General features: G+C 57.1%; 1 protein-coding gene across 1 annotated transcript; it reads left to right on the forward strand.

The window, feature by feature from the left end:
- Nucleotides 1-1,447: 1,447 nt before the first annotated feature.
- SH2B3 (SH2B adaptor protein 3) lies at nucleotides 1,448-21,003 on the forward strand. Its single transcript, XM_007938170.1, has 7 exons — nucleotides 1,448-2,200; nucleotides 19,627-19,728; nucleotides 19,806-19,897; nucleotides 19,989-20,086; nucleotides 20,163-20,377; nucleotides 20,451-20,622; nucleotides 20,714-21,003. Exons 1-7 carry the CDS (start codon nucleotides 1,448-1,450, stop codon nucleotides 21,001-21,003), a joined length of 1,722 nt encoding a protein of 573 aa, XP_007936361.1.
- Nucleotides 21,004-21,882: the final 879 nt, after the last annotated feature.

The following is a 21,882-nucleotide window of genomic DNA, read 5'->3' on the forward strand; positions in this document are numbered from 1 at the left end:
TCTGTGAGGTAGTACGGGCATGGTCCCCAATTTACAGGGCGGGGGGGGGGAACTAAGGCTGAGAGAAATTATATAACTTGCCCAAGATCACGCTCTAGTAAATGGTGGTCATGGGATTTGAACCCAGGGCCCAGAATCCCTGTTCTTAACTGTATTTTCTATAGAGAAGTAGTTAATGGACTTCCTTGGTTACTTTCCCCTGTACCCCATTTCTGATTCCTCCCCATAGGCCACCTGTTTCTCATGGCTTTGCTCCAGCCAGGCTTTTCTTGCCTGTATTTAATATACTTATGAGCATTTACTTACAAATTGGTGGTTTAGTTTTATGTGTTTGTGTATATAGATGGACGGTTTGTATTGTTTTCTGGTTTGCTTTTCCACTTTATCGTTGTATCCTGGAGATCTCTCCGAAGTGGCAGCGTAGATCATCCATCCTTCCAACTGCTGCAGAATGTTCCTACAGATGTACCCCAGTTTATCTCACCAGCCCTCTACTGACAGACACTTAGATTGTATCTAACTTTTCCCATGATAAACCCTGAGGCAGGAAATGTCTGCAGAGTGTGTCCTCATGTATGCCTGTCTGTCCAAATGAGCAAGAATATTTTACTGTGGAATCAAATATTTAAAAGTAGAGTTATTGCAGCTCAGGGGCCAGGAGTGCATGGAGGGAAGGACACAGGGAAGAGGTAACTATGGGGAGGAAGTGGGAGGGGAGCTGTTGCATTGTGGGAAACTGTAGTCAATGTCATGAGACAAAGTGCATGTCAGCTGCTGTATGGAAAGTGAATTTGCTCTGTAAACTTTCACTCAAATCACAATTAAAAAAACAGAGTTATCGGGTCTACACTCTAGCCTTCCAGAATATACGCTGTGATTAAAGTAAGGAGCTCTGGTAGCACAGTGCCTACGGCATCTGACTGCTAACCAGAAGGTTGGTGGTTCAAACCCACCAGCCACTCCGTGGAAGCGAGACCGGGCAATCTACTTCCATAAAGATTTACCCTCTCAGAATCCCAGTGGTGGGATCTATGAGTCGGAATCAACGCCGCGGCAGTGGGTTAATGGGTGGGTGATTAAAGCATTGGGCTGCTAACCAAGAGGTCAGCAGTTCAAACCCACTAGCTGCTCTGTGGGAGAAAGATGAGGCAGTCTGTTTCCCTGAAGATTTACAGCCTTGGAAACCCTGTCGGGCAGTTCCGTTTTGTCCTATAGGGTCGCTGTGAATGAGAATTGACTAGATGGCAGTAGGTTGTTTTTTTCCCAGCGAGATTATAGGGAAACACCTATTTCACCACATCTTCAGGTGCACCGGCTTTTGTTGGTGCTTTTGTTTTTGACGATGGGCTGGCTGTTCCTGTGAGTAGCCATTTGCTTGCTTCCTGTGTGCTCACTCCTGCGCCCTCTTTGTGTATTTCAGTCTGGCCGCTCCCGCTCGATCTCCGCCATGAACGGGCCCACCCTGCAGCCTGCCTCGGCTTCCTCTTCCGTATCCTCCGCGACCTCTGCCGCCCTGTCCTCCGTAACGCCAGCCGCGACCCCGCCGCCCCGAGGCTGGAGCGAGTTCTGCGAGCTGCATGCAGTGGCCACGGCCCGTGAGCTGGCCCGGCAGTACTGGCTCTTCGCCCGAGACCACCCGCACCACGCGCCGCTGCGCGCCGAGCTGGTCTCGCTGCAGTTCACGGACTTCTTTCAGCGCTATTTCTGCCGCGAGGTGCGCGAGGGTCGGGCGCCTGGACCCCCGGCGCGGGACTACCGTGAGACGGGCCGCGGGCCGGCGTCCAAGACCGAGGGGGGCCCAGCGTGCCCCGCCACCCCCACCCTGCCCAAGGCGCGCAGCTCAGAGGAGCTGGCCCCGCCGCGGCCGCCGGGGCCCTGCGCGTTCCAGCAGCTGCGCCGCAGCCTGCGCCACATCTTCCGCCGCCGCTCAGCTGGGGAGCTGCCTGGAGTCCCTGGAGCCTGTGCGGCCGGCGAGGCGAGCGAGGTCCCGGGCCGGCCCGGCCTGGCCAGGAAGCTCCTGCCCTGGAGCTTGGCCCGGGAGCCGCCGCCTGAGGTGGTCAAGGAGGCTGTGCTGCGCTACAGCCTGGCCGACGAGGCCTCCATGGACAGTGGGGCTCGCTGGCAGCGGGGTCGGCTGGCCTTGCGGTGTGCCGGCGGCCCCGACGGCGGCCGCATGCTGGAGCTCTTCGACCCGCCCAAGGTGAGCGATCCGAAGGGCAGGCCCATGCTCTGTGTGAGCGCGCGTCACCGTGTGGCTGAGTGTGGAGACAGCTTTCTTCTGGCAGGTGGCCATAGAGTGCCCAGTGCATAGGACTCCTGTTTGTTTGATAAACTTTGTTTTAGGTTGATAGATTTATGGACAAGGTGTAAAGATAGTAAGGTGGTGCTGTGAGTTCCTGTCTGTATCCACCCTGTGTGTGTGTGTGTGTGTGTGTGTAACATTGGACATTGCTGTGGTGCCTTTAGGCATCTCTGGAGGCACAAATGGTTGGCGATTCAGACCTACCCAGAGGCGCCTTGGAAGACAGGCCTGGTGATCTCTTTTCGAAAGGTTACAGCCTTGAGAACCCTATGATGCTGTTCTGCTCTGCACACGTGGGTCACTAGTGAGTCATAAGCATCTCCTCTGTGGCCAATAACAGCAGAATGGTACATTTGTCACAGCTGAGGCGACAAACTGATGTATTACTGTTAACTAAATCCCAGTTTCTTGGAATTTCTCCAGCTATTCCCTAATGTCCTTTTTCCGTCCCAGGATCCATCCAAAAGCAAGTGGCCTCTGGAAGAATAAGTGAGGGACCCCAGTTTGGTGGGGGGCAGGGAGGTGGGGTCAGCAGAGAAACTTCTAGTGCAACCTTCTATTGAAGCTTCTTGGTAGTGTACCAGGACACATAACGTTTAGTTGACAAGTCTCCTCGGGGTCCTCTCCTCGGGGTCCTGTCCAGTGTGAGGCAGTCTCTCAGGCTTCACTTGGTTTTGATGAACTTGACCATTCTGAGGAGTGTTGGTCGGGGATTTTGTAGAAGGTCCAGGGATCCTTTTTGATTTGAACGCAGCTGTCACGCAGGCTAGTGGCTGATGGTGCTCGGTCCTTGGAAAACCTGATCCAATTGATTTTGACAGAGAGGACTGGCGTTTCTGCAGGGCTCAGAACGGCTGTGCAATTCCGTGCACTCCCACACTTCATCAACGTTTTATTTTCTTTCACGTTTCAAAAATGTCCTTTTCCTTTGCAATCACCTTACTTCCAGCTTTGCACTTGAGATTGAAAGGTCACCGTGTTCTACGCACCAGACTTTCTCCAGCCTTGACTCGGCCGCATCATGTGCCTTTTATTGAATGCCTGTTTTTTTTGTTTGTGGTCCTACTGTGTGCTGGGGGCTTGTGCTCTGGGTGTAGGAAACCGGTATTATTCATTCATTTGTTGATTTGATGTATCATTCATTCATTCGTTGGTTTGATGTGTTGATGGAATGTCTATGTTGTGTCCGGGGCATGTCTGGAGCCGGGGAGAGCTGGTGTTCTAGGGAGGGTCTTGAAGGCATAAACCCATCTATGAACATGGGATTATAAATTGTGATATGTGCTATCCAGGAAAAGCAAGTGGCCTCTGAAAGGATAAGTGAGGGACCCCAGTTTGGTGGGGGGCAGGGAGGTGGGGTCAGCAGAGAAACTTCTAGTGCAACCTTCTGTTGAAGCTTCTTGGTGGTGTACCAGGCATGCCTTGAAATGCACCGAGTGCATCCTATGCGTTGCCACGTTCGGACCCCTGGGGCACCCTGCGCCCTGGAGGGCTCCTGTGCACAACCTCCAAGCCAGTGCCCACACCCCCCACATACACACTGACTCCTATCCTGGGGATTAGAGTTTCCTGCTCTTGAGTTTTGAGTAAATGGGATCCCAGCCTGACGCCCTGCACCTGGCCTCTCACCCAGCAAGGTGGAGATGGCTCAGTGCCCTTGTGTGCATCTGTGGTTTGTCCCTTTTCTTTGCTGAGGAGTACTCCACTCCGTGTGGTAGGAGCTCTGGAACCATAGTGGCTAAGGTACTCGACTGCTAACCAGAAGGCTGGCGGTTCAAACCCACCAGCCACTCCTTGGAAGGAAGATGGGGCAATCTACTTCCGTAGTGATACTGCCTCGGAAACCCAAGGAGGGGTTGCTATGAGTCAGGTAGGACTTGATGGCACATAACAACAACATTCTATGTGGTGGTTCAGTGTTAGGATCCCCCCTTCCACGCGGGAGACCCTGCTTCCATTCCCAGCTCGTGCACGGTCACTGCTTGTCTGTCGGTGGGGGCTTGCGTGTCTGTGTGGTGCTCCGTGGATTTCATCAGAGCTGCTGAGCTAAGATGGACTAGGAATCCACTTCTGAAAGTCGGCCCGTGGATCCCAGCGGCCGATCCTTAACCGATCGCGAGAGGCGGCCAGCCCAGGCAGCGTTGCGTTCCGTTGTGCTGATGTTCCACGGTTGGTCTGTCCGTTCTCCTGTCGACGCGTGTTGGGCTTGTTTCTACTTTGGGGTGATGACGAACCAGACAGGACGTTGCGTCTAGATCTTTGTGTGGACGTGTGCTTTCAGTTCTCTTGGGAAGACTCCTGGAAGTGGGTCTGCTGGGTCACACAGTGAGTGCACACTTAACTTCATGAGAAACTGCCAGCCTGTTTTCCAGAGTGGCTGTACCATTTTGCGCCCCCCCACAGTATCAGAGGGCTCCAGGTGTTCAGGGTCTCGCCCCAGCTGGTACTGAGAGCCTCTGCTTTAGGCACTCTGGTGGGTGTGGACTCGTGTCTCCTTGCGGCTCAAATGTGCATTTCCCTTGTGACTCCTGAGGTCGGCACCCTTCATATGTTTATAGGGGCCATTGGAATTTAGTGTTTGGTGAAGTGCCTGTTATTTTTACTGAATTGTCTGTTGTTTGTCTTTTTTTTTTTCAGTTGATTTGTAGCAGTGGTTTTTTTTTTTTTTTTTTTTTTAAATATATTTTGGTCAGTCTGGTCTGGATATGCATCCTTTCCACTGTAAATCTTTCACCTGCCCTGCGGGTAGCCTTCTTTAATGGGATCTTTGGAATACCTGGGTGGTGCAAACGTTTGTAGGGTTGAGTTTATCCAGAGGTGCCTTGGAAGAAAGGGCTGGCAACCTAATTCTGAAAACTCAGCCATGGAAAGCCCTGTGGAACACAGTTCTATTCTCACCCACGTGGGCGTCGCCATGAATTGGACTCTATGGCAACTAGTCATTTTGGTTTTGATGAACTAAACTCACTGCCACCTAGTTGATTCTGACTCCTAGTGACCCTGCAGGACAGAGCAGAAGCTTTGTTCTTCTGGGTTTCCCATTCTGGACTGGGATCCGTCTTGAATTAGTTTTTGTCTATGGTGTGAGGTAGGGGTCACAAGTCTTCTCTGGCATATAGGAATACCCCATTGTTCCAGTCCCATTTGCTGATGTGACCCATCTTTCCTTAGGGATTGCAGTGACACCCTTGTCCTAAATCCAGTGGTCATCTGTGTGCATAGACTCTGCTCCGTTGGCCTGTGTGTCCATCCTTATGCCAGTCCCACACCAAAGCTGCAGAGTGAGTCATGAGTGACTTTTGGGCTGAGGCCCTGGGCATGAAGAGTTGCTGGGCATTCCAGGCAGAGGGAACACCTGGGCAGAGGCCCTGCAGGCGGAAAGAGTTTAGCGTGTTTTGAGGAAAGAACAACAAAAGAGGCCACAGTGGCCAGAGCCCAGAGAGGGAAGTGGGGAGGGGAAGTATATGTGGGCGAGGGTACCTCAGGGAGTTAGCGCTTTATTCCAAACACAACGGAAAACTGTTAGAAAAACTCAAGTGCAGATAAAAACTCTGTTTTCCCATCACTTATAAAATGTCTCGAGTCTGTGAAGCGGTGAGAGACAAGTAAGGGCTGGGCATGTGGTCTTCTCAGTGTGACAGAGCGGGCTCCTTGGAGGCTTTGCTTTGGAAAACAGGTGCTGCTGCTTAAAATAAACCAGCTTGGAAAACCAGGGGTCAGGGGTCACATGGCTTGGGATTTGAACAGTGAATGAGCTCTTTTTCCTCGCTCTGGCGAGTGGCCTCAGTTTCCCTCTCTGTAAAATGGGGCTTCTCTTAGGTCCCGCCTCTCAGTGTGTCTAGGAATGTTATCAGACAGGACACATCTGTTGAGTGCTGGGCACTGGCGCACACCCAGTAAGTGCTGGCGGAGTTGTTGTCATTGTTGCTATGGCGACTACCAGTCCATGGTTCACACGCGCAGGTGCCTTCCGAGCTCCTGTTCTTCAGGAGGTCTTCAGGCTTCCTCAGGAGCCTGGGCTCTGCTCTCAGCCTGCCGACGGCCACGGGGCCTGGGCCATCACTTGCAAGCCCAGCAGCCCTATCGGGGCCTCTGCCAGTCCCTCCAGCTATGACAGGGTGACACGTAGGCCCCTGTCTCAGGGTGTCTCAGGGCTGTTCCTGCAGGAACCTCATTTCTCTTAGTGCCTGGGAGTGACTGCAGGGCAGAGGGGGTGCCTGCCAGGTGTGTGGCTGACCTCTGACCTCTAACCGAAGTGCTTTCCTTTGGACTTCGGACCGGACCAAGCTTTGTTTCCTGAGGCCTGGTTGCTGGGGGAAGGAGAGACAGCCCCAGAGGCGGTCTGGGAAGGTCCCTTGTCCTAGAGAGGAGGAAGGGGCGAGACGAGAACAGAGAGGGCGGCCGCCCGCAATGTCCCCTGGGCCTCAGCCAGCACAGGCCTCCAGCAGTTTGAGTCCAGTGGCCAGGGAGGCTCAGAGACAGACTCACCAAGGGGACAGGTCCCAGCCATACCTCCGACCAGCTGTGTCCGCCTGGGGGACTGGGTCCCCTCGGAACCTCAGCTTCCTCATCCGTGATAATAATGACAGTAGCAGCCACCATCAGGCTGGGCTGCAGAGGGAGGGAGCCCCGTGTTTCTGGGGGTGTGTCAGTGGCGCCATAGCCAGCATGCCGCCACCCGGGGCTCGTTGGGGGGCTGGAGCATGCATGTGTGTCGTCTGTCAGCTAAGGCCGGGAGCTTGGGGGAGAAGTCGTGGCCTTCTCTGGTTTCGGCAGTGACCCTGTAGGTGGGTGGAAGGTGGACAAGGGGCAGCCTCCCACAGGGGTGGTCAATGAAGGGCCCTGGGAAGGAGGGGCAGCCCTGGAAGACCCGAGTGGGGGAGCTGTGGGCTGGGGAAGTGTCATGTGCAGAGACCCTGCAGTGGAGAGCCAGGTGGTCTGGACTCGCCAGGAGGCTGGTGGCTGGAGGATGAGCAAGGAGGGACAAGGTCTGAGAGGTGGAGGCCATGGTGAGGACTTGAGGTCTGGGACCGAGTGATGGGAGCCACTGGAGAGTGTAGCCCCAGAGAGGCTGGGACACTTGCCCAGAGCTGCCCAGTGATAGGGGTGGCCTAGAAGGACCCAGGCCAATGATGAGCGGCCATGATGCTTCTCCTAGAAGACCCTCTGGCCACCCTCACATCCATTTGTCCTGCAACCCCCACTCCTGGGCATCTCTGAGCCCCAGGCTCGGGAAGGAGCAGTGGGCTTACTCCCTTGAGTGAGCACCTACTACACGCTACGTGAGTTCGTCCTGTGAGGTAGGACTTACCAAAGCTGGGAGAGGTCAAGGGACCCACTCAGGGCTGTGCCGCTGAGGAGACAGGAATGCCAACCCTAAGGGTCCCCATGTGGGGCCATCACACTCGACAGATAAAGAAGAAAAAAACAAAAAGGAATTTGTTGTCAATGCTTCAAACATAAAACATTTCCGATAAAATTTCAGATTTCTGGTTTCTTTCATAAAATTGGTGGATCCATCCATGTGGGCTGGCATATCTGGGAGTTAGTCCCAACTTGCCTTCTGACTGCTCTTCCAAGGGAGGCAGTGTGCAGGGGGGCGCGGCTTTGGGGTGACTAGCTTGAGGAGAGAAGGGTGGTCAGCCTTGGAGGCAGGGCCACTTGGGGACTAGGGATCTGGTTTAAACAGAGCACTGAGTGGGCTCGCGGTGGTCTCTGGGCCAGCCCCCTCAGCCTTTCAGGCCTCAGTTTCCCCATGTGCTCAGGACTGGGTTAGCCAAGATGGTCTCAAAGCTGTGCCAGCCCTGACGGTCTAGGGGCCGAGCTTTGGGTTTCACCTTACAGTGGGGTGCTGGTGGGGTCTCATATTGTTGAGGTTCTTTATGGCCACATTTCTTGGGGTGCTCTCACATGCCAGGCACGGGTGTCTTACTCCTCTCAACAGCAGCCTGTGATAACCCCATTTCATAGATGGGGAATCAGGCCCAGGCAAGTAAGTGACTTGCCCCACGGTCACACAGCTTTTGAGGGCCAGGATGGGACTGGAACCTGGCAAGCCCCCAGAAGATGGTGGCTGTTGTCACTGGTGGTCGTGTTTAACCCATGGCCCTGCCTCTTTTGGGCTGTCAGGCTGGGAAGGGCTCCTTGAGGCCATCTTGTTAGTGCCAGCACCCCACCCACGTCTTCTGCTGCTGGCCCTGGAGAGGAGGGAGAGGAAGAAAGGGGGTCTGGAGTGGTGGGCCTGGTGGCTCTCAGTGGACAGCAGGGCTGGGCGTCGACAGACAGCCGGCAAGTGGGTCCCAGTGGGCAGATGTGGTTCAGCACGGTCTGCGCCCCATCCTTTCCAAGCCGAGTGTCCTTGGATGGCCTGGCCTCAGTTTCGTTGTCTGTTAATTTGGGATGGTCACAGTACCTGTCTTGTGACTTTATGGCCAAGGCTGATGAATGGGTCCCTTTCCTGAGTACTTCCTGTGGGTGTGGCACTGTGTGGCACCCTGCAGTCACTGGTCACACATCAGCCATTTAGCGCTCACGGTCTTTCCTCAAGGCTGATGCTGCCACTTTACAGATGGGGAAACTGAGGCCTAGAGAGGGGAAAGGAGCCAGGGTGCGGACCCCGCGGTCCTGAGCCTGAGCCTGAGCCTGGGTAGGGGCTGCGGGGAGCCGCCTTATGTGGGAAAGAGGAAGCAGGAAGAAAGGGACGTCCGCCGCCGGGGGCCTGGCGGTTTCCTCTCTGAGGCAGGAGTTGGGGGAGGAGGGCCAGGCAGGAAGGCGCGCGCCGATGGGGCGGGCCGACCCCTCCGGCTGGCGCAGCGGGTTCGAGTCCGGCCTTGGCGCCTGGTACTTGAGCTGTGTGACCTGCCCTCCCGGTGCCTCAGTGACCTCAGATCAGAGCAGCAGGTTGGTGACGGCGCCGCCCGGGCTGTGGCTGAGAGGGCAGGCCCTGGAGCCGCCGTGCGCGGCAGCGCTCGCCCCCAGCGGGCGTTCGCTTGGTTAATGCAGCGTTTTCGCCGTGGCAGGCCCCGCACGTGGCACATCCCACAGCATCTTCACCACAAAGCCCCTGAGGTGGGCACGGTTCGGGAGTCATCTCACGGTGAGGAAACTGAGGCACAGAGAGGTACAGGGACTTGCTCAGGGCCACGCGGAGGGGCGCAGTGCGGCAGGGGGCGCCCAGGCACCACCAGGGGCTTCTGTTTCGGCCGATACATCATCGTCACAGAAAACGCCATCTCCCCTAGCCGTCAGCGGGCCTTCAGGGCCCAGGCGGAGCCCAGACGCCCAGTGGGGGGGTAGTGCTTTGGGCCCCAGCGACCCCCAGGCCCGGCGTCCCCGGCAGAGCAGGGGCGGGGGCTGGGGGCGCCAAGGACGGCGTTCCCTCCTCACTGCTCGCTCAGGGCGGCTTTGTGACCCGGGTGGTCCTCCCCTGCCCTGAGCTGGTCTGGGTGAGCCGTGGGCAGGGCTCCCTTGGGGGGGCACCCAGCTGTTCACTGAGCCACCCCCCTGCCCCTTCTTGGGGTTCCTTGCCAGCTCGCTTTTGAAAACATGCCCTGCTGTTCAGAGGCACCTCGTGGCCGGGCTGCACCCGCGGCGGCCGCTGGCCTCACTGCGCTTCCTTCAGCTCAAATTCTAGGAACCCAGGAGGTGCCCCCTAATCCAGTGGGGAGGGCGAGTAGGCTGCCCTCGCCCTGCCCCGGGGCTTCTTGGAAGTCCGTCTTCTTTTTTTGGGGTGGGGGTGGGGGTGGAGTTACTGGGCTAAGACCAGTACTGATCTGGGGCTGGGGTCAGGGTCCAGGATTAGGGTCTGGGGATGAAGGGGTGGGAAGGTTCGGGTTCCGTCTGTCTTGACTAGTGTCCTTGCTGTGTGACTCTGGGCGGAACGCTTGACCTCTCTGAGCGTGGGTTTGGACAGGGGAAGGGAAGGAGGGTGGTCATGAGCCGTCAGCAGGCCCAGGGGGGGCCTGGCACGACGTGGCCCCATCCCGAGGGACTCGAGGACAGGCTTCCTTCTTGGGCAGCCCCCCCCCCCCCCCCGGGCTGAGGCTGGAAATCCCCCACCCCCTCCTTTGTGAATGGAAAAAGGAAACCAAAGTGCAGAAGGAGGGCTCCGTGGGGGAGGGGGGCTTCCTCCCCGAGGCGGGAGGGGCCGCCTCAGCTTCCTTTTCGGGGGCCCCACACCCCTTTTTCCTATGTCCCCTCTGAGCTGGGCTAGCGACTGCTGTTTTCCTCGGTTAGCACTGGGCGGCCGCTGCCTGGGATCCCTCCGCCCCGTGCCCCAGCGGACTCGTGGCCTCAGGGATGGCGAAGCCTCGCTGGGCACCGCAGGCCGGGGGCCCTGACTCGCTCGCTGCTCAGAGCTCGAGAGCTTCGTGTAATCTAGGAAACCTTCTCTGCCGCCTCCCCTCCCGCCCGTGAGGCTGCAGTCAGTCAACCTCATGGCATCGATCGCAGCATGGTCACCCCGTAAAAACCTTAGGCTCAGTAACAAAAAAATCACAGAAGGACACATCCTGTGTGACCTCACATGAAGTTACAGGAGGAACAGGGAGCATAGAGTTTATTAGTGGCGGCGGGGGTGGGGGGTCGTTTGTGTTTAGTGTTTATGGTGACAGGAAATTTGGTGGTGGTTGCAATGTGCTTGTGAAATAAGCATCATTAAGTTATACACCTGGAAAATGCTGAACTGGCACATCTTACTTTATATATGTTTTTACATGGGAGCTCTGGTGGCGTAGTGCCTAAGGCATTTGACGGCTAACCAGAAGGCTGGAGGTTCAAATCCACCAGCCACTCCTTGAAAGGAAGGTAGGGCAATCTACTTCCATAGTACTACTGCCTTGGAAACCCAAGGAGGGCTTGCTATGAGTCGGATCCCGCTCCACAGCAGTATTTTTACAACAATTAAAAAAAGGTTCATGCCAGAAATGATAGGAAATTGATGAACACACACACTGGCATTCCCACAGTGCAGAAAGAAGCCCGTTCCTGTTTTGGCAGATGGCTTTGTCATCTTTCTTTCTTGTATTTATCTAGCTTTTGCCTCCAGATAAAGGTTCTGATTAGCTCTGGAGCCCCTCCCGTGTGCTGGGCACTTGGTGCCTAGACCGTTTAGAAACAGCCGTGGATTATGGACAAAAGTCCCAGCGGGTTTTGTTGCTTGCTGCCGTCACTTAATAGTCTCACACATTTTTTGGTATCTTAAATGATTTTCAAGAATGACTTTTTTAGGGGAGGAAACGCTGCAAAAAAAATAAAAAATAAAGTTTTTTTTCCTTAAGGTAGCTAAACCAAACCAAACCAAACCAGTTCCCAGTGACGACGATTCCTACTCGCATGATTCTACAGAATGGAGTGAACTGCCCCGGAGTTCACAAGGCTCTGACTCTCCAGGGAAGCAGACTGCTCTTATCTTTCTCCTGTGGAGCAGCTGGTGGGTTCAAACCACCGACCCCTTGGTTAACAGGTGGACACTTACGCACTGTGCTACCGGGGCTCTGTTTTTGCACCTGGGCCCTGATGATACTTCTCTGTAGACCCCTATTTTGGTCATTTCTGACTCGTTTGCTCGAGATAACCTTGGGACGTCTGCACTAAATCTTGGTGCCCACCTCTGATTATGTCCTTAACCTGAATCCTTAGAAGGGGAAGTGCTGGCTCAAAGGGTTTCTCGGGGTTTCCACCACGGTCTCACTTTTTTTTAACAGCTGTTGTTAGGACATGGCTGTGTGCCACACAGTTCACGCGTTGGACATCTACCATCCAGTGGTTCTGATCATGTTTACAGAGGGGTGCAGTGAGCACCGTGATGTAATTCTAGAACATTTTCACCCTTTCAAGAAACCTTGTGCCATTAGTAGTCACTCCCCATTCTCCCCCTCCCCCAGGCCCTGACAGCCTTCAGTCCACTTTCTATGTCTGGATTTGCCAACTCGGGACGTTTCATACCAATGGGGAGTCACACGATCTATGTCTTTTCCTATCTGGTTTCTTTCACTTGGCATGATTTCAAGGTTCATCTATGTTGTATCGGGACTTTGTTTCTTTCTAGGGCTGCATACTATTCCACTGTGGGTGGACCACATTTTGTGTTTCCATTCATCAGCTGAGGGACATTTGGGTTGTTCCCACTTTTTGGCTTTTATGAATAATGTTATTGTGAATGTTTGTGTACAAGTTTTTGTGTGGACATACGGTTTCATTTTTCATTTCAATTCCACCGAGGAGTGGTATTGCAGAGTCATATGATAACTTCTGTTTAATTATTGGAGGAACTGCCAGACTGTTTTCCACAGTGGCTATACCTTTCTCACCAGCAGTGGAGGAGGGTTTCTATTTCTCTGTCCCCTCAGCAACACTGACATTGTTGGTTTTTTTAATTACAGCTAGGTTAGTGGGTGTGAGCATAATAGTTAGTGGGTATCTAGTGGTTTTGGTTTGCAGTTCTGTTAGCTAATGGAGGAGCTCTGGTGGTGTAGTGCCTAAGGCACTTGACTGCTAACCAGAAGGCTGGCAGTTCAAACCCACCATTCGCTCCTCGGAAGGAAGGGTAGGCAGTCTACCTGCATAGTGACACCGCCTCGGAAACCCAAGGAGGGCTTGCAGTGAGTTGGATCCGCCTTGACGGCGGGGAGAGTGAGTTGGCTGATAGCACTGAGCATCTTTCCCTGGGCTGCTTAGCCATTTCTAACGTTTTGGATGCATCTTTCTCAAATGGCCTTCCACAAAGTTTGTCAACCTTACGTTCTTGAAACTAGCTCAGAGTCTCCCTTCACAGTGGTCCCAGCAGGAGGGATTATTTGAAAAGCCTTTGCCAGCTTGTGGGAAAAAGTCGTGACCTTGCCTTTCTGATGCCGGCTGGGATGAACCTTTTCTCTTTTGAACGTTGAGACATACTCCATAATCCACATAGGCACAGGTGTGCGCGACTCGCATAGCTGACGTATCCCCTGCACGTGCAGCCATCACCACCGTCTCACTGCAGGAGGCTGTATCACCCCGGAGAGAACCCCGTCCTACTAGCCGGAGTCCCAGCTCTCCTTTCCTCTCAGCCCCGAGACCGCTGATCTGTAGGGATGTTGACCTTCCTCTCCTGGCTCCTGGTCTCACACTGTGACATCACTGGGACATTCACATGGCATGTGTTTCTCTGCTTTTTGGTTGATCTGCGAGAGCCCTTTCTGTGGAATGGTACCTGCCTTTGGTCACATGCGGCCGACGTTTCCCTTCCTTGCCACGTGACGCTTTGGTTCTGTACCCAGGTTTCTGGGCGTATGGTGGTCTTCCAGTTCTGGGTGGTAAAGCCCCGTAAACTTTCCTTTATAGGTTCGTCCTTGGCTTTTGATGCTTAGAAAGGCCTTCCTGACCCTGGGATCGGATGAATAATGACTTAACTTTTGACTCCAGTCCTGTCGTGGTTTCATTTTTCACCTTTAATTATTTAATCCAGCTGGCTTTTATTCTTGGTGGTTGGTGTGACTGCTCGTTGTTTTTTGATGTCAGTTAAGATGCTACGTGTGAAGACACATCATGTCGTAGGCGCTCGTGAAACACGAGCCCCAGATGAGGACGGTAACAGCAGTTGGTGCTCAGAAAGGCAGGAGATGCCCAGGGGCTGGAGCTGGCCACGGGGTCTGGCACTGGGCCCTGCTGCTCACTGGTCAAGGCCCCTCAGCTGACTCCAGGCCACCCAGTAGGTGGTCACTTGGGTCCCAGAGGGCCTCGCACACGTCTTCTGGTGGCCCTCATTGGGGCCTCTGGGGATCTTGGTGGTGCCGAGTGCCCACCCCCAGCCCGAGGCCAGGACAGAGGTGGTTACTTCTGAACCACAGCTTGCCTAGGCTGGGAGCAGATGCTAGGCTGGGGGTGTGGCTGCCGGCTGTGGGGCTGGGGTGAGGGTCTCCCTGCCACTGGCGTCTGCCCCAGCCAGCACGTACTAGACACAGATTTGCCCCTGGACTGTCGTGTGGGTGTCTATGGCACCCATCTTTGTCACCCACAGAGGTGGGCCCCCTCCTGCTTCTCTTGGTGGCTTCTTGTTTTTCCGTGTTTTTAAAAGTCCGTAGGGCACACCCTCCTGGGGGGTGGGGGTGGGGAGAAGGCTCTGGAAGGGGATGACCCGGCTCACCCCCCTGCTGCAGGGCCTGGCCGCGTGCTGTGGCCTCCCAGGGTCCCGGTTTTCCTCATCAGGAGGCCCGGCCATCGGCGACAGCACGGTGGGTGGGGGGCATGTGCGAGGGGGCAGGCAGGGCCAGCTGGCCGTGGTGGGAGCAGGGAGGAGCCCTGGCGGGGACGCTGGGAACAGGATGTGGTTGTTCAAGGCGCAGGCTGATGGCAGCTGGTGTGCTGTGGGCAGTGGTAGGGGAGGCGGCCGGTGACTGGGCCGGGCCCCTGATCCCTGCTCAGGCCCCCTGTGTCAGGGCCCTCCGGGTGCTGAGCAGGGCCTGCTGTAGACACGCAGCCGGATTCTGCTCCTGGGTCGTCCCCGTCCAGCTGGGATGAGCCCTGATGCATGACGCACGGGCTCACTGTTGCTCAGCAACAGGCCCTGCCAGGTGTCTGTCCTGACTTGTCACGCTTGAGAGCACAGGGCCTGGTCAGGGACACGGCTTGGGTGAAGGCACGCCGAGGGGGGGCATGGGAAGTGTCAGACGTGGGCCTGGCGAGAAGGTGGGTGTCTGTCTCCTCACTAGCTGGCCCCACAAGGCTGCCTCCCCGGGCCTTTCAGAAGTGTCCTGGGGACCTGGGATAGGTTGGGACATCCAGGCTGAGAGGGTCGTGAGATTGGCTGGTAGGTTTCTTGGTTCACTTCTTGGCGTCCACGAAGGGAGGGTGTGAGATTTTCCAGGGCCAGGCTCGGGGGCAGTGCCTGCCCATCCTCAACGCAGGCCCGGTGGAGGGAGCAGTCATGATGCAAGTCACTCTGCTTGGGGTGGACCAGGCCCAGCAGATAGCGGTGACCGAGTGGTGTCACACCTTCAGGCTCTGGGGTGTGGGGGTGTCCCTGAGGGGAGGCTGCTCCCGCATCTCAGGGAGCTTTCATGTCCTTGTTGTCGCTGGTTCTGTCGGGGGTTCTCTTGCTGACGGGGTGCGAGGAGTCTTGGGGCTTCAGACAAGCCACCAGCCTGTCTGTCCTGGGCCTGTGATCTTTGCTAATGATCCAACACACAGGAGCTTCTGAGGGCTTCAGAGGGTCCAAGGCTGGGTGGGGTGGGAAAGGCAGGTGTTGGGTCCTATTTGCACCCCACCCCTGGTCACTTGGGGTGTGACCTGGGGCTCCACTGCCTGGAAGTGGGTGAGGTCAGTACACGTCTGTCGTGCTGCTGGGTTTGGGGGTGGCTTTTTCCCACGTCTTTGTGACTGAGGAGGACTCTCTTTCCCTATCAGCTCATGTTGCTTCTTGGTCTCTCTCTCTGGCTTTGGGGGCTTCTCCCTGGGGGAAGCTGACTGGATCCTTGTGTTCCGAAGCTTCTCCCAGCCCTTTTCCACTCTTGTGTTGGGGCGTGAAGCGGCAGGGGACTGAGGGGGAGACCAGGCCCTGGGTAGCCTGGGATAGCCCTGTGGGTGGCAGGCAGGTTCATCCCTCATTATAGATGAGGAAGCTGAGGTCACACAGGACAAGTGGCTGAAGCAGGCATCTGAAGGGCCCTGAGGGTGAGGGTCCATCCTGCTTGGGAGCAACCAAGGTAGTGACCCGTGGCCAGTAGAGTTCAGTATTAGTTCAGCTCCCAGAACTGGCTTAGCTGGGGGACAAAGTAGACCCATCTGCGCTGACACTTGAGGGCTGGGGGCATCAGGCCACCCACCCATCTGTCCATACCCCATCCCCAAGTCCTCTCAGGCAGCTTCTCTGGGGGTGGGGAGCCCCAGAGCTGCTCCCAGCTGGCAGCATAGCTCAACTTTGCCCCCAGGAGGGCCAGTCAGATGGGGGAGCGGCGTCACTAGGAAATCGTGGCTCCGTCTGATAAGCCTGTGCCAAGGGAGAGGTGCAGGCAGGGAGGGCTCCCTGGAGGAGGGGACCTGCGGTTTGGTCTCCTACAAAGGCCTGGCAGGAAGAGCAGCATGGGCTCGGGGAGCTGGGGGCTGAAGGGCGGTCATGTCGTGGGCCCTGGAGCTGGGCAGATGGGGGTCAAGTCCTGCTTCTGACCTCTAAGCCTGTTCCCATCTGCAGTTATGTCCCCGACTCTCCTGGGGCCTGTATTCAGATGCGGGCCCAGAGGTGCAGGCGGCAGCTGCCCTCGATCGGTCCCTGCGCAGAATTCCCACCAGGTCTGGCTCAGAGCTGCAGGATGTGGGGGTTGCGAGGGGTCTGTGTCCCAGCCTCCCTCTCCACCTGTCCGCTCCCCGACCCTGAGACCCCTGCGCTGAGCCACGTGTCCCCATCCTTGCCCTGACTGAAGTGCCTTGAGGTCACTCCATCACACTCACTTGGCACCCCTGCTGGGGTGGGTCCGCACAGTGGAGGCCATAGGTTGTGCCCCACTGATGCCAGCACCCAAGAGCTTGGTGCACACAAGCCCCCAACGGACCTGTTGTGGGAATAAACTTGAGCGCCTAACCCACCAGACCCTGCACTCCTGAAGCCGCACAAATCCGACGAAGTCCTCGTAGAGCCCAGCAGGCCAGGCCATCTCCTTGATAGCACAGTGACAGAGCATGACGTGATGTGATCCTGCCTGTGTCCCCTCAGGGATGACTTCCTACAGAGGAGACGCAGGCTTTGGCCGTGTGAGGGAGCAGCAGGTGTGGGGTGTGCCGTCATCTCAGGCCGAGGTCTGGGGGGATGCGTGTGCTCTACCGGCTTCTCTGCGGTGGGCTGCTGGCTAGCATGGCTTTCAGGCACAAGCGGCTGGCCCGTCTTGGGGAATCCTTTTGCCTTGGCTGCCAGGAAGCTCAGGCCCAAGTTTTTGGCAGGCAGGACTCTGGTCTGGTTTAGCAGTTGTCTCCCTCCTGTTCTTTCTGGGTAGCCCCACACACCTAGATCCTTCTTGGAACAAGGGGCGGCCTTTTCTTTGAGATTGGCTTTTTGTGTGCCATCAGTGCAGGCAGGGAGGGCTCCCTGGAGGAGGGGACCTGTGGTTTGGTCTCCTGAGACCTGATGAAGCATTTTCCCTGCCATCGCATCTAGGCAGCATCTGGGATCTGGGCTTAGCATTTACGTTTTCAGGCTCTCATCCAGGCCACCTCCCCTCCATGCTGACTCCTGTGTACTGTCCCATGTTATCACAGAGGAAGCCAAGGCTCAGGCTAGCACCATGCCCAAGATTCAGAGATGGCCAGCAGCAGAGCTGTGGCTTATCACCCCCTCCGGAGGACCAAGATGTCACTGGGAGGGCTTGGGGCCACACCCCCAGCTGGTGCTGACGCGTGAGGCAGCTCTGCCATGTCCCCTTCCTGTCTTGCTGCTGCTGTTTTGGTTGGGACCCCAGTCAAGGTGGTGGGGAGGTGTCTCCCTGAGTCTTCACTGGATAAAGGCCCCTCACTGCCGGGTGGGGATGCATGAATGGCCATGACCCTGCACCAGCCTGCCTTCACCGGGGCAGCCCCCTCAGGGGTCATGTCCCAACACTGATACACAGTCTCCTCAGTATTGGTGCATTCCTTTATTGTTCCTGCTGCTCAGTCAGACGACTGTTCCGTGCGCTGACCCCTCTGCCCACCTGGGTGGCACCAGATCCCGGCCCGGAAATCCAGCACCGGAGTGTCTCTCGGGTAGCAGTGCACCGGATCACATCTCGGCCCTACTGGGGACTGCTGCATGTGTCTGCATCTCTCTCTGATGGTGGGGCTGTGGCCTAGCAGTCACACCAGAGGGCAGAGCCTGGAAGGGAGTGAAGCGGCCCCAAGTCTCTTTCCTGCTCGCTGGAGGGACCTTACCTCCGAGGACAGGGCACAGATGCCAGGCACACCCAGTGGCTTGATCCTGTGAGCCCATGGTATAGAGGCAGGGCCTCACCCCTCTAACCACATGGCCCTGGTCCTGGCTGTCCGTGGAGTGTGGCGTGGGAAAGGGCACGTGTAGGCAGCTGCCCCACGGGGCTGCATGGGCGGGAGTGGGAGCGCCCTGCTCAGCTCCAGGCCCCCAGGAGCCTCTGTCTAAATGCCCGGCGGGCTGGGGTGAACCTGGCTCCTCACCCTGAGAGAGGGGCACTCCCGCCAGTGCTGCCTCTGTCCACTTTGTGAGCGGACACTGGCAGAGAGTAAAACCCTTGGCTTTTGTTGGCGAATCTCAGCTGTCACACTGGGGAAGGCCCGGAGGGGAAGTGAAAAGGAGACTCGGCTGTTTCCTTGCAGGCTGGCCACTTCCTCCCAGTGGTCCAGGGGCCAGGAGCCAGGCAGGGCCAAACTGGAAAAGCCGGGAGGAGGATGTAGCCTGGGCACCTCCCCTTCTCTGCAGACAGGGCTGGAGAAGGTGTCAAGCACTGGGTGCAGCAAGCTGGATGCTCGCTCTGGGACCCTGCCTAGGGTGGGGGGCAGGGCCCGTTAGGGTCACTCTCTCTGTGTTGCTGCTGCCCCAGTGTGCCCTTCTGGAGGTGGGGGGGCTGATCGCCCAAACCATAGGGACTGCAGCTTATAGGCTGGACTATTTGCTGTCCCCTCCCCACATTGGGGTTTGGTCCTTCCCCCTTTTTTCTCACATCTTGGAAGGAACAGTCACAGTAAAGTGGACGGGGGCTTCCTGAGACCATGGCCCCGTGGAGCCGGCCAGGACCTACAGAGGAGCTCTGTGGCCTCCCTCGGTGACATTCAGGCCTGTGGGTGTTGGGGGTCTGACAGGGCTGAGGTTTTACGTGGGGTTACAGGAGGCTGGGATATGGCCAGCCCTAGCTGGCTTTGCCCCTTTGGGTATACTGAGAGAAGGTTGGGTATACTGAGAGAAGGGGCAAGAGCCTGTGGCTAGAGGCAGGCAGGTACTATGTCTACCCTGCCCTACACACAAACCCCCTTCCTGTCTCAGACTAAAAGGACAAAATAAGGCCAGTAGGAGGGCCTCCCGAGAGACCCCGTTCCAGGACTGCACTCCTCGAAGGGTGGTGCACTGGCCAAGGCCGTTAGCCTGAAGGGGAGCTGGCTGACTGCCAGTGAGGGAGGGGCTGAGGGTGTGACCAAGGCCTTGGCCTCCTGGGCAGAATCTGCCCCCTCTGGGAAGGGACAGAAACAGATGCCAGAGCCGGGTGGCCCCGGCCCAGCATAGGTGTCCAGAGGCAGGTGGGGCACAGCGCTCAAGAGGCTGAGGTGAAGGCCCTTGGCGCCCCTCGAGGCTTGCTGCCACACGGCAGCCCCCAGCACCAACAGAGACAAGCCCAGGCGTCCCTCTTGCCTCCTAGAGTTCCAAGCCCAGGCTACAGATGGCCTGCTCCAGCATCCAGGAGGTGCGGCGCTGCACGCGCCTGGAGATGCCGGACAACCTCTACACCTTTGTGCTCAAGGTGAGTGACAGGCCTTCCCCAACAGGCCCACGAGGCTGGGGCCGCAGAGCCTGAGCTGCGCCCCTGCCTCCTGCCAGGTGAAGGAGCGCACAGACATCATCTTTGAGGTGGGAGATGAGCAGCAGCTGAACACGTGGATGGCCGAGCTCTGCGAGCGCACAGGCCGAGGGTGAGGCCCGCAGCCCCGAGCCCCCCTGCCGTGCCCTGTCCTGGACCCCAACCTACCAGGTCCTCACCCTGCCCTGCCCCTTCTCCAGCAGGCTGGAGAGCGACTCGGAGCTGCAGTCGCCTGTGCCCTCGGTCCTAGAGCCCGGCCTGGCCAGCTCCCCGAGGGGAAGCACAGACTCCCTGAACCAAGGTGAGGGGCTGCACCTCTGTCCGTTGGTACACAGGTGCACCCCGACGTGTGTCACCATCACTTCCTTCTCTTCCAGGCGCTTCTCCTGGGGGATTGCTGGACCCAGTCTGCCAGAAAACGGACCACTTCCTGTCCTGCTACCCCTGGTTCCATGGCCCCATCTCCCGAGTGAAGGCAGCCCAGCTGGTCCAACTGCAGGGCCCCGCTGCACATGGCGTGTTCCTGGTGCGGCAAAGTGAGACGCGCCGCGGCGAGTACGTGCTCACCTTCAACTTCCAGGGCGTTGCCAAGGTACGGCCGGGCGGGTCTGCCCCAGGCCTTGCGGGCCCGGGGCTGGTCCTGAGCCTGCGTCTCCCGCCCGCAGCACCTGCGCCTGTCGCTGAGCGAGCGGGGCCAGTGCCGCGTGCAGCACCTGCGCTTCCCCTCGGTGCTGGACATGCTGCACCACTTCCAGCGCTCGCCCATCCCGCTCGAGTGCGGCGCTGCCTGTGACGTCCGCCTGTCCAGCTACGTGGTCGTCGTCTCCCAGCCCCCAGGTGGGACCCTCTCCTGCCCATCGGCGGGGGGTGAGAGCTGCAGCCCCCCACCCACCCTGACGCTGTGGTCTCTCTGGTGCCTTGTCTGCAGGACCCTGCGACACTGTCCTGTTCCCGTTCTCCCTGCCGCGATGGGACTCGGAGCCCGGCCTCCTCCACCTTGGCTCTCGCTCTCCTGTCTGTCCCCGGGGACTGGGCCCCGAGGTGCCCCCCGGCCGCTCCTCACCCCCAGAGCAGATCTTCCACCGGGTGCCTTCGCCTGAGGAGCTAGCCGACAGCCTACGGCTCCTAGAGCCCGGGCTTCAAGACTCGGACTACGAACTGGACACATCCTCACGGAGACGCTTGAGGGCCATTGACAATCAGTACACGCCCCTCTGACACTGGGGAGGCGGAGATGGGGACAGACTTGAATGTAATCACCTTGCCTCCCTCCCAGAGAGAGACTAAAGGGAACCCTGCCCCTCCTGTCAGGCCTGTGGACAGGCTTCCTATGAGGCCTTGGACCCCTTGGCTCTCTGTACTGTTTACAGATGGAGTTCCTGTTCTGATGCTGCCAGGTCCTAGACCAGTCCCTGTCACTATAGGCGGCAGGCAGGGTGAGGCCCAGAGCTGGCAGTGGAAACTTGTTCTCTTTCTCACTGACACTGTCACAGCTGATGACAGACTTTCTAGAAGGGGTCATCAGAAGCCCAAAACACTAACAGCCCTGGATTCTCATGTGGGGCCCCCTTGTAGTACCTGCCACAGGGGAGCCACACCTCATCCTGCTTTGACTCAGCTTGAGGACTTGCTCCATCAGAGGGACAAGCTAAAAGGTCAAAACGATTTTTAAACATTTTTACCTCAGATTAATTTTTTAAAGGATTCAGGTTTCCAAATTAACCGTTGCTTATTTCATTGCACTGTTTAAACTAACAGCCATGTGATTGACCCGTGTAGTCAGAGACAGCTATGCAAACCAACCCTCCCTGACGAGGCTCCCCGTCCCAGATGCTTGTCTCCTGCGTCCTCGGGACAGTCACCTGCTGCTGAGTGGCCACTGTCCTGGCTGTGCAGAGAGAAGGGAAGTTCAGGCATTACTGAGATCAGGTGGCAACAGATAGCTCTACCCTGGTGCCTTATGAATAAAAAACGGGATTCTGGTTACAGCAGCTTTGTGGCAAGAGTTAAATTAATTGGAGGGAGGACCACAAAAGAGGAAGAAGGGCCCTGGACCCTTTCTGGTAAATCCTTCACCAGCAGCTCCCCCCCCCAAAA

The sequence above is a fragment of the Orycteropus afer genome, unplaced genomic scaffold (assembly GCF_000298275.1).
Source record: "Orycteropus afer afer isolate SDZICR_OR568_19922 unplaced genomic scaffold, OryAfe1.0 scaffold00048, whole genome shotgun sequence".
Classification (NCBI taxonomy): domain Eukaryota; kingdom Metazoa; phylum Chordata; class Mammalia; order Tubulidentata; family Orycteropodidae; genus Orycteropus; species Orycteropus afer.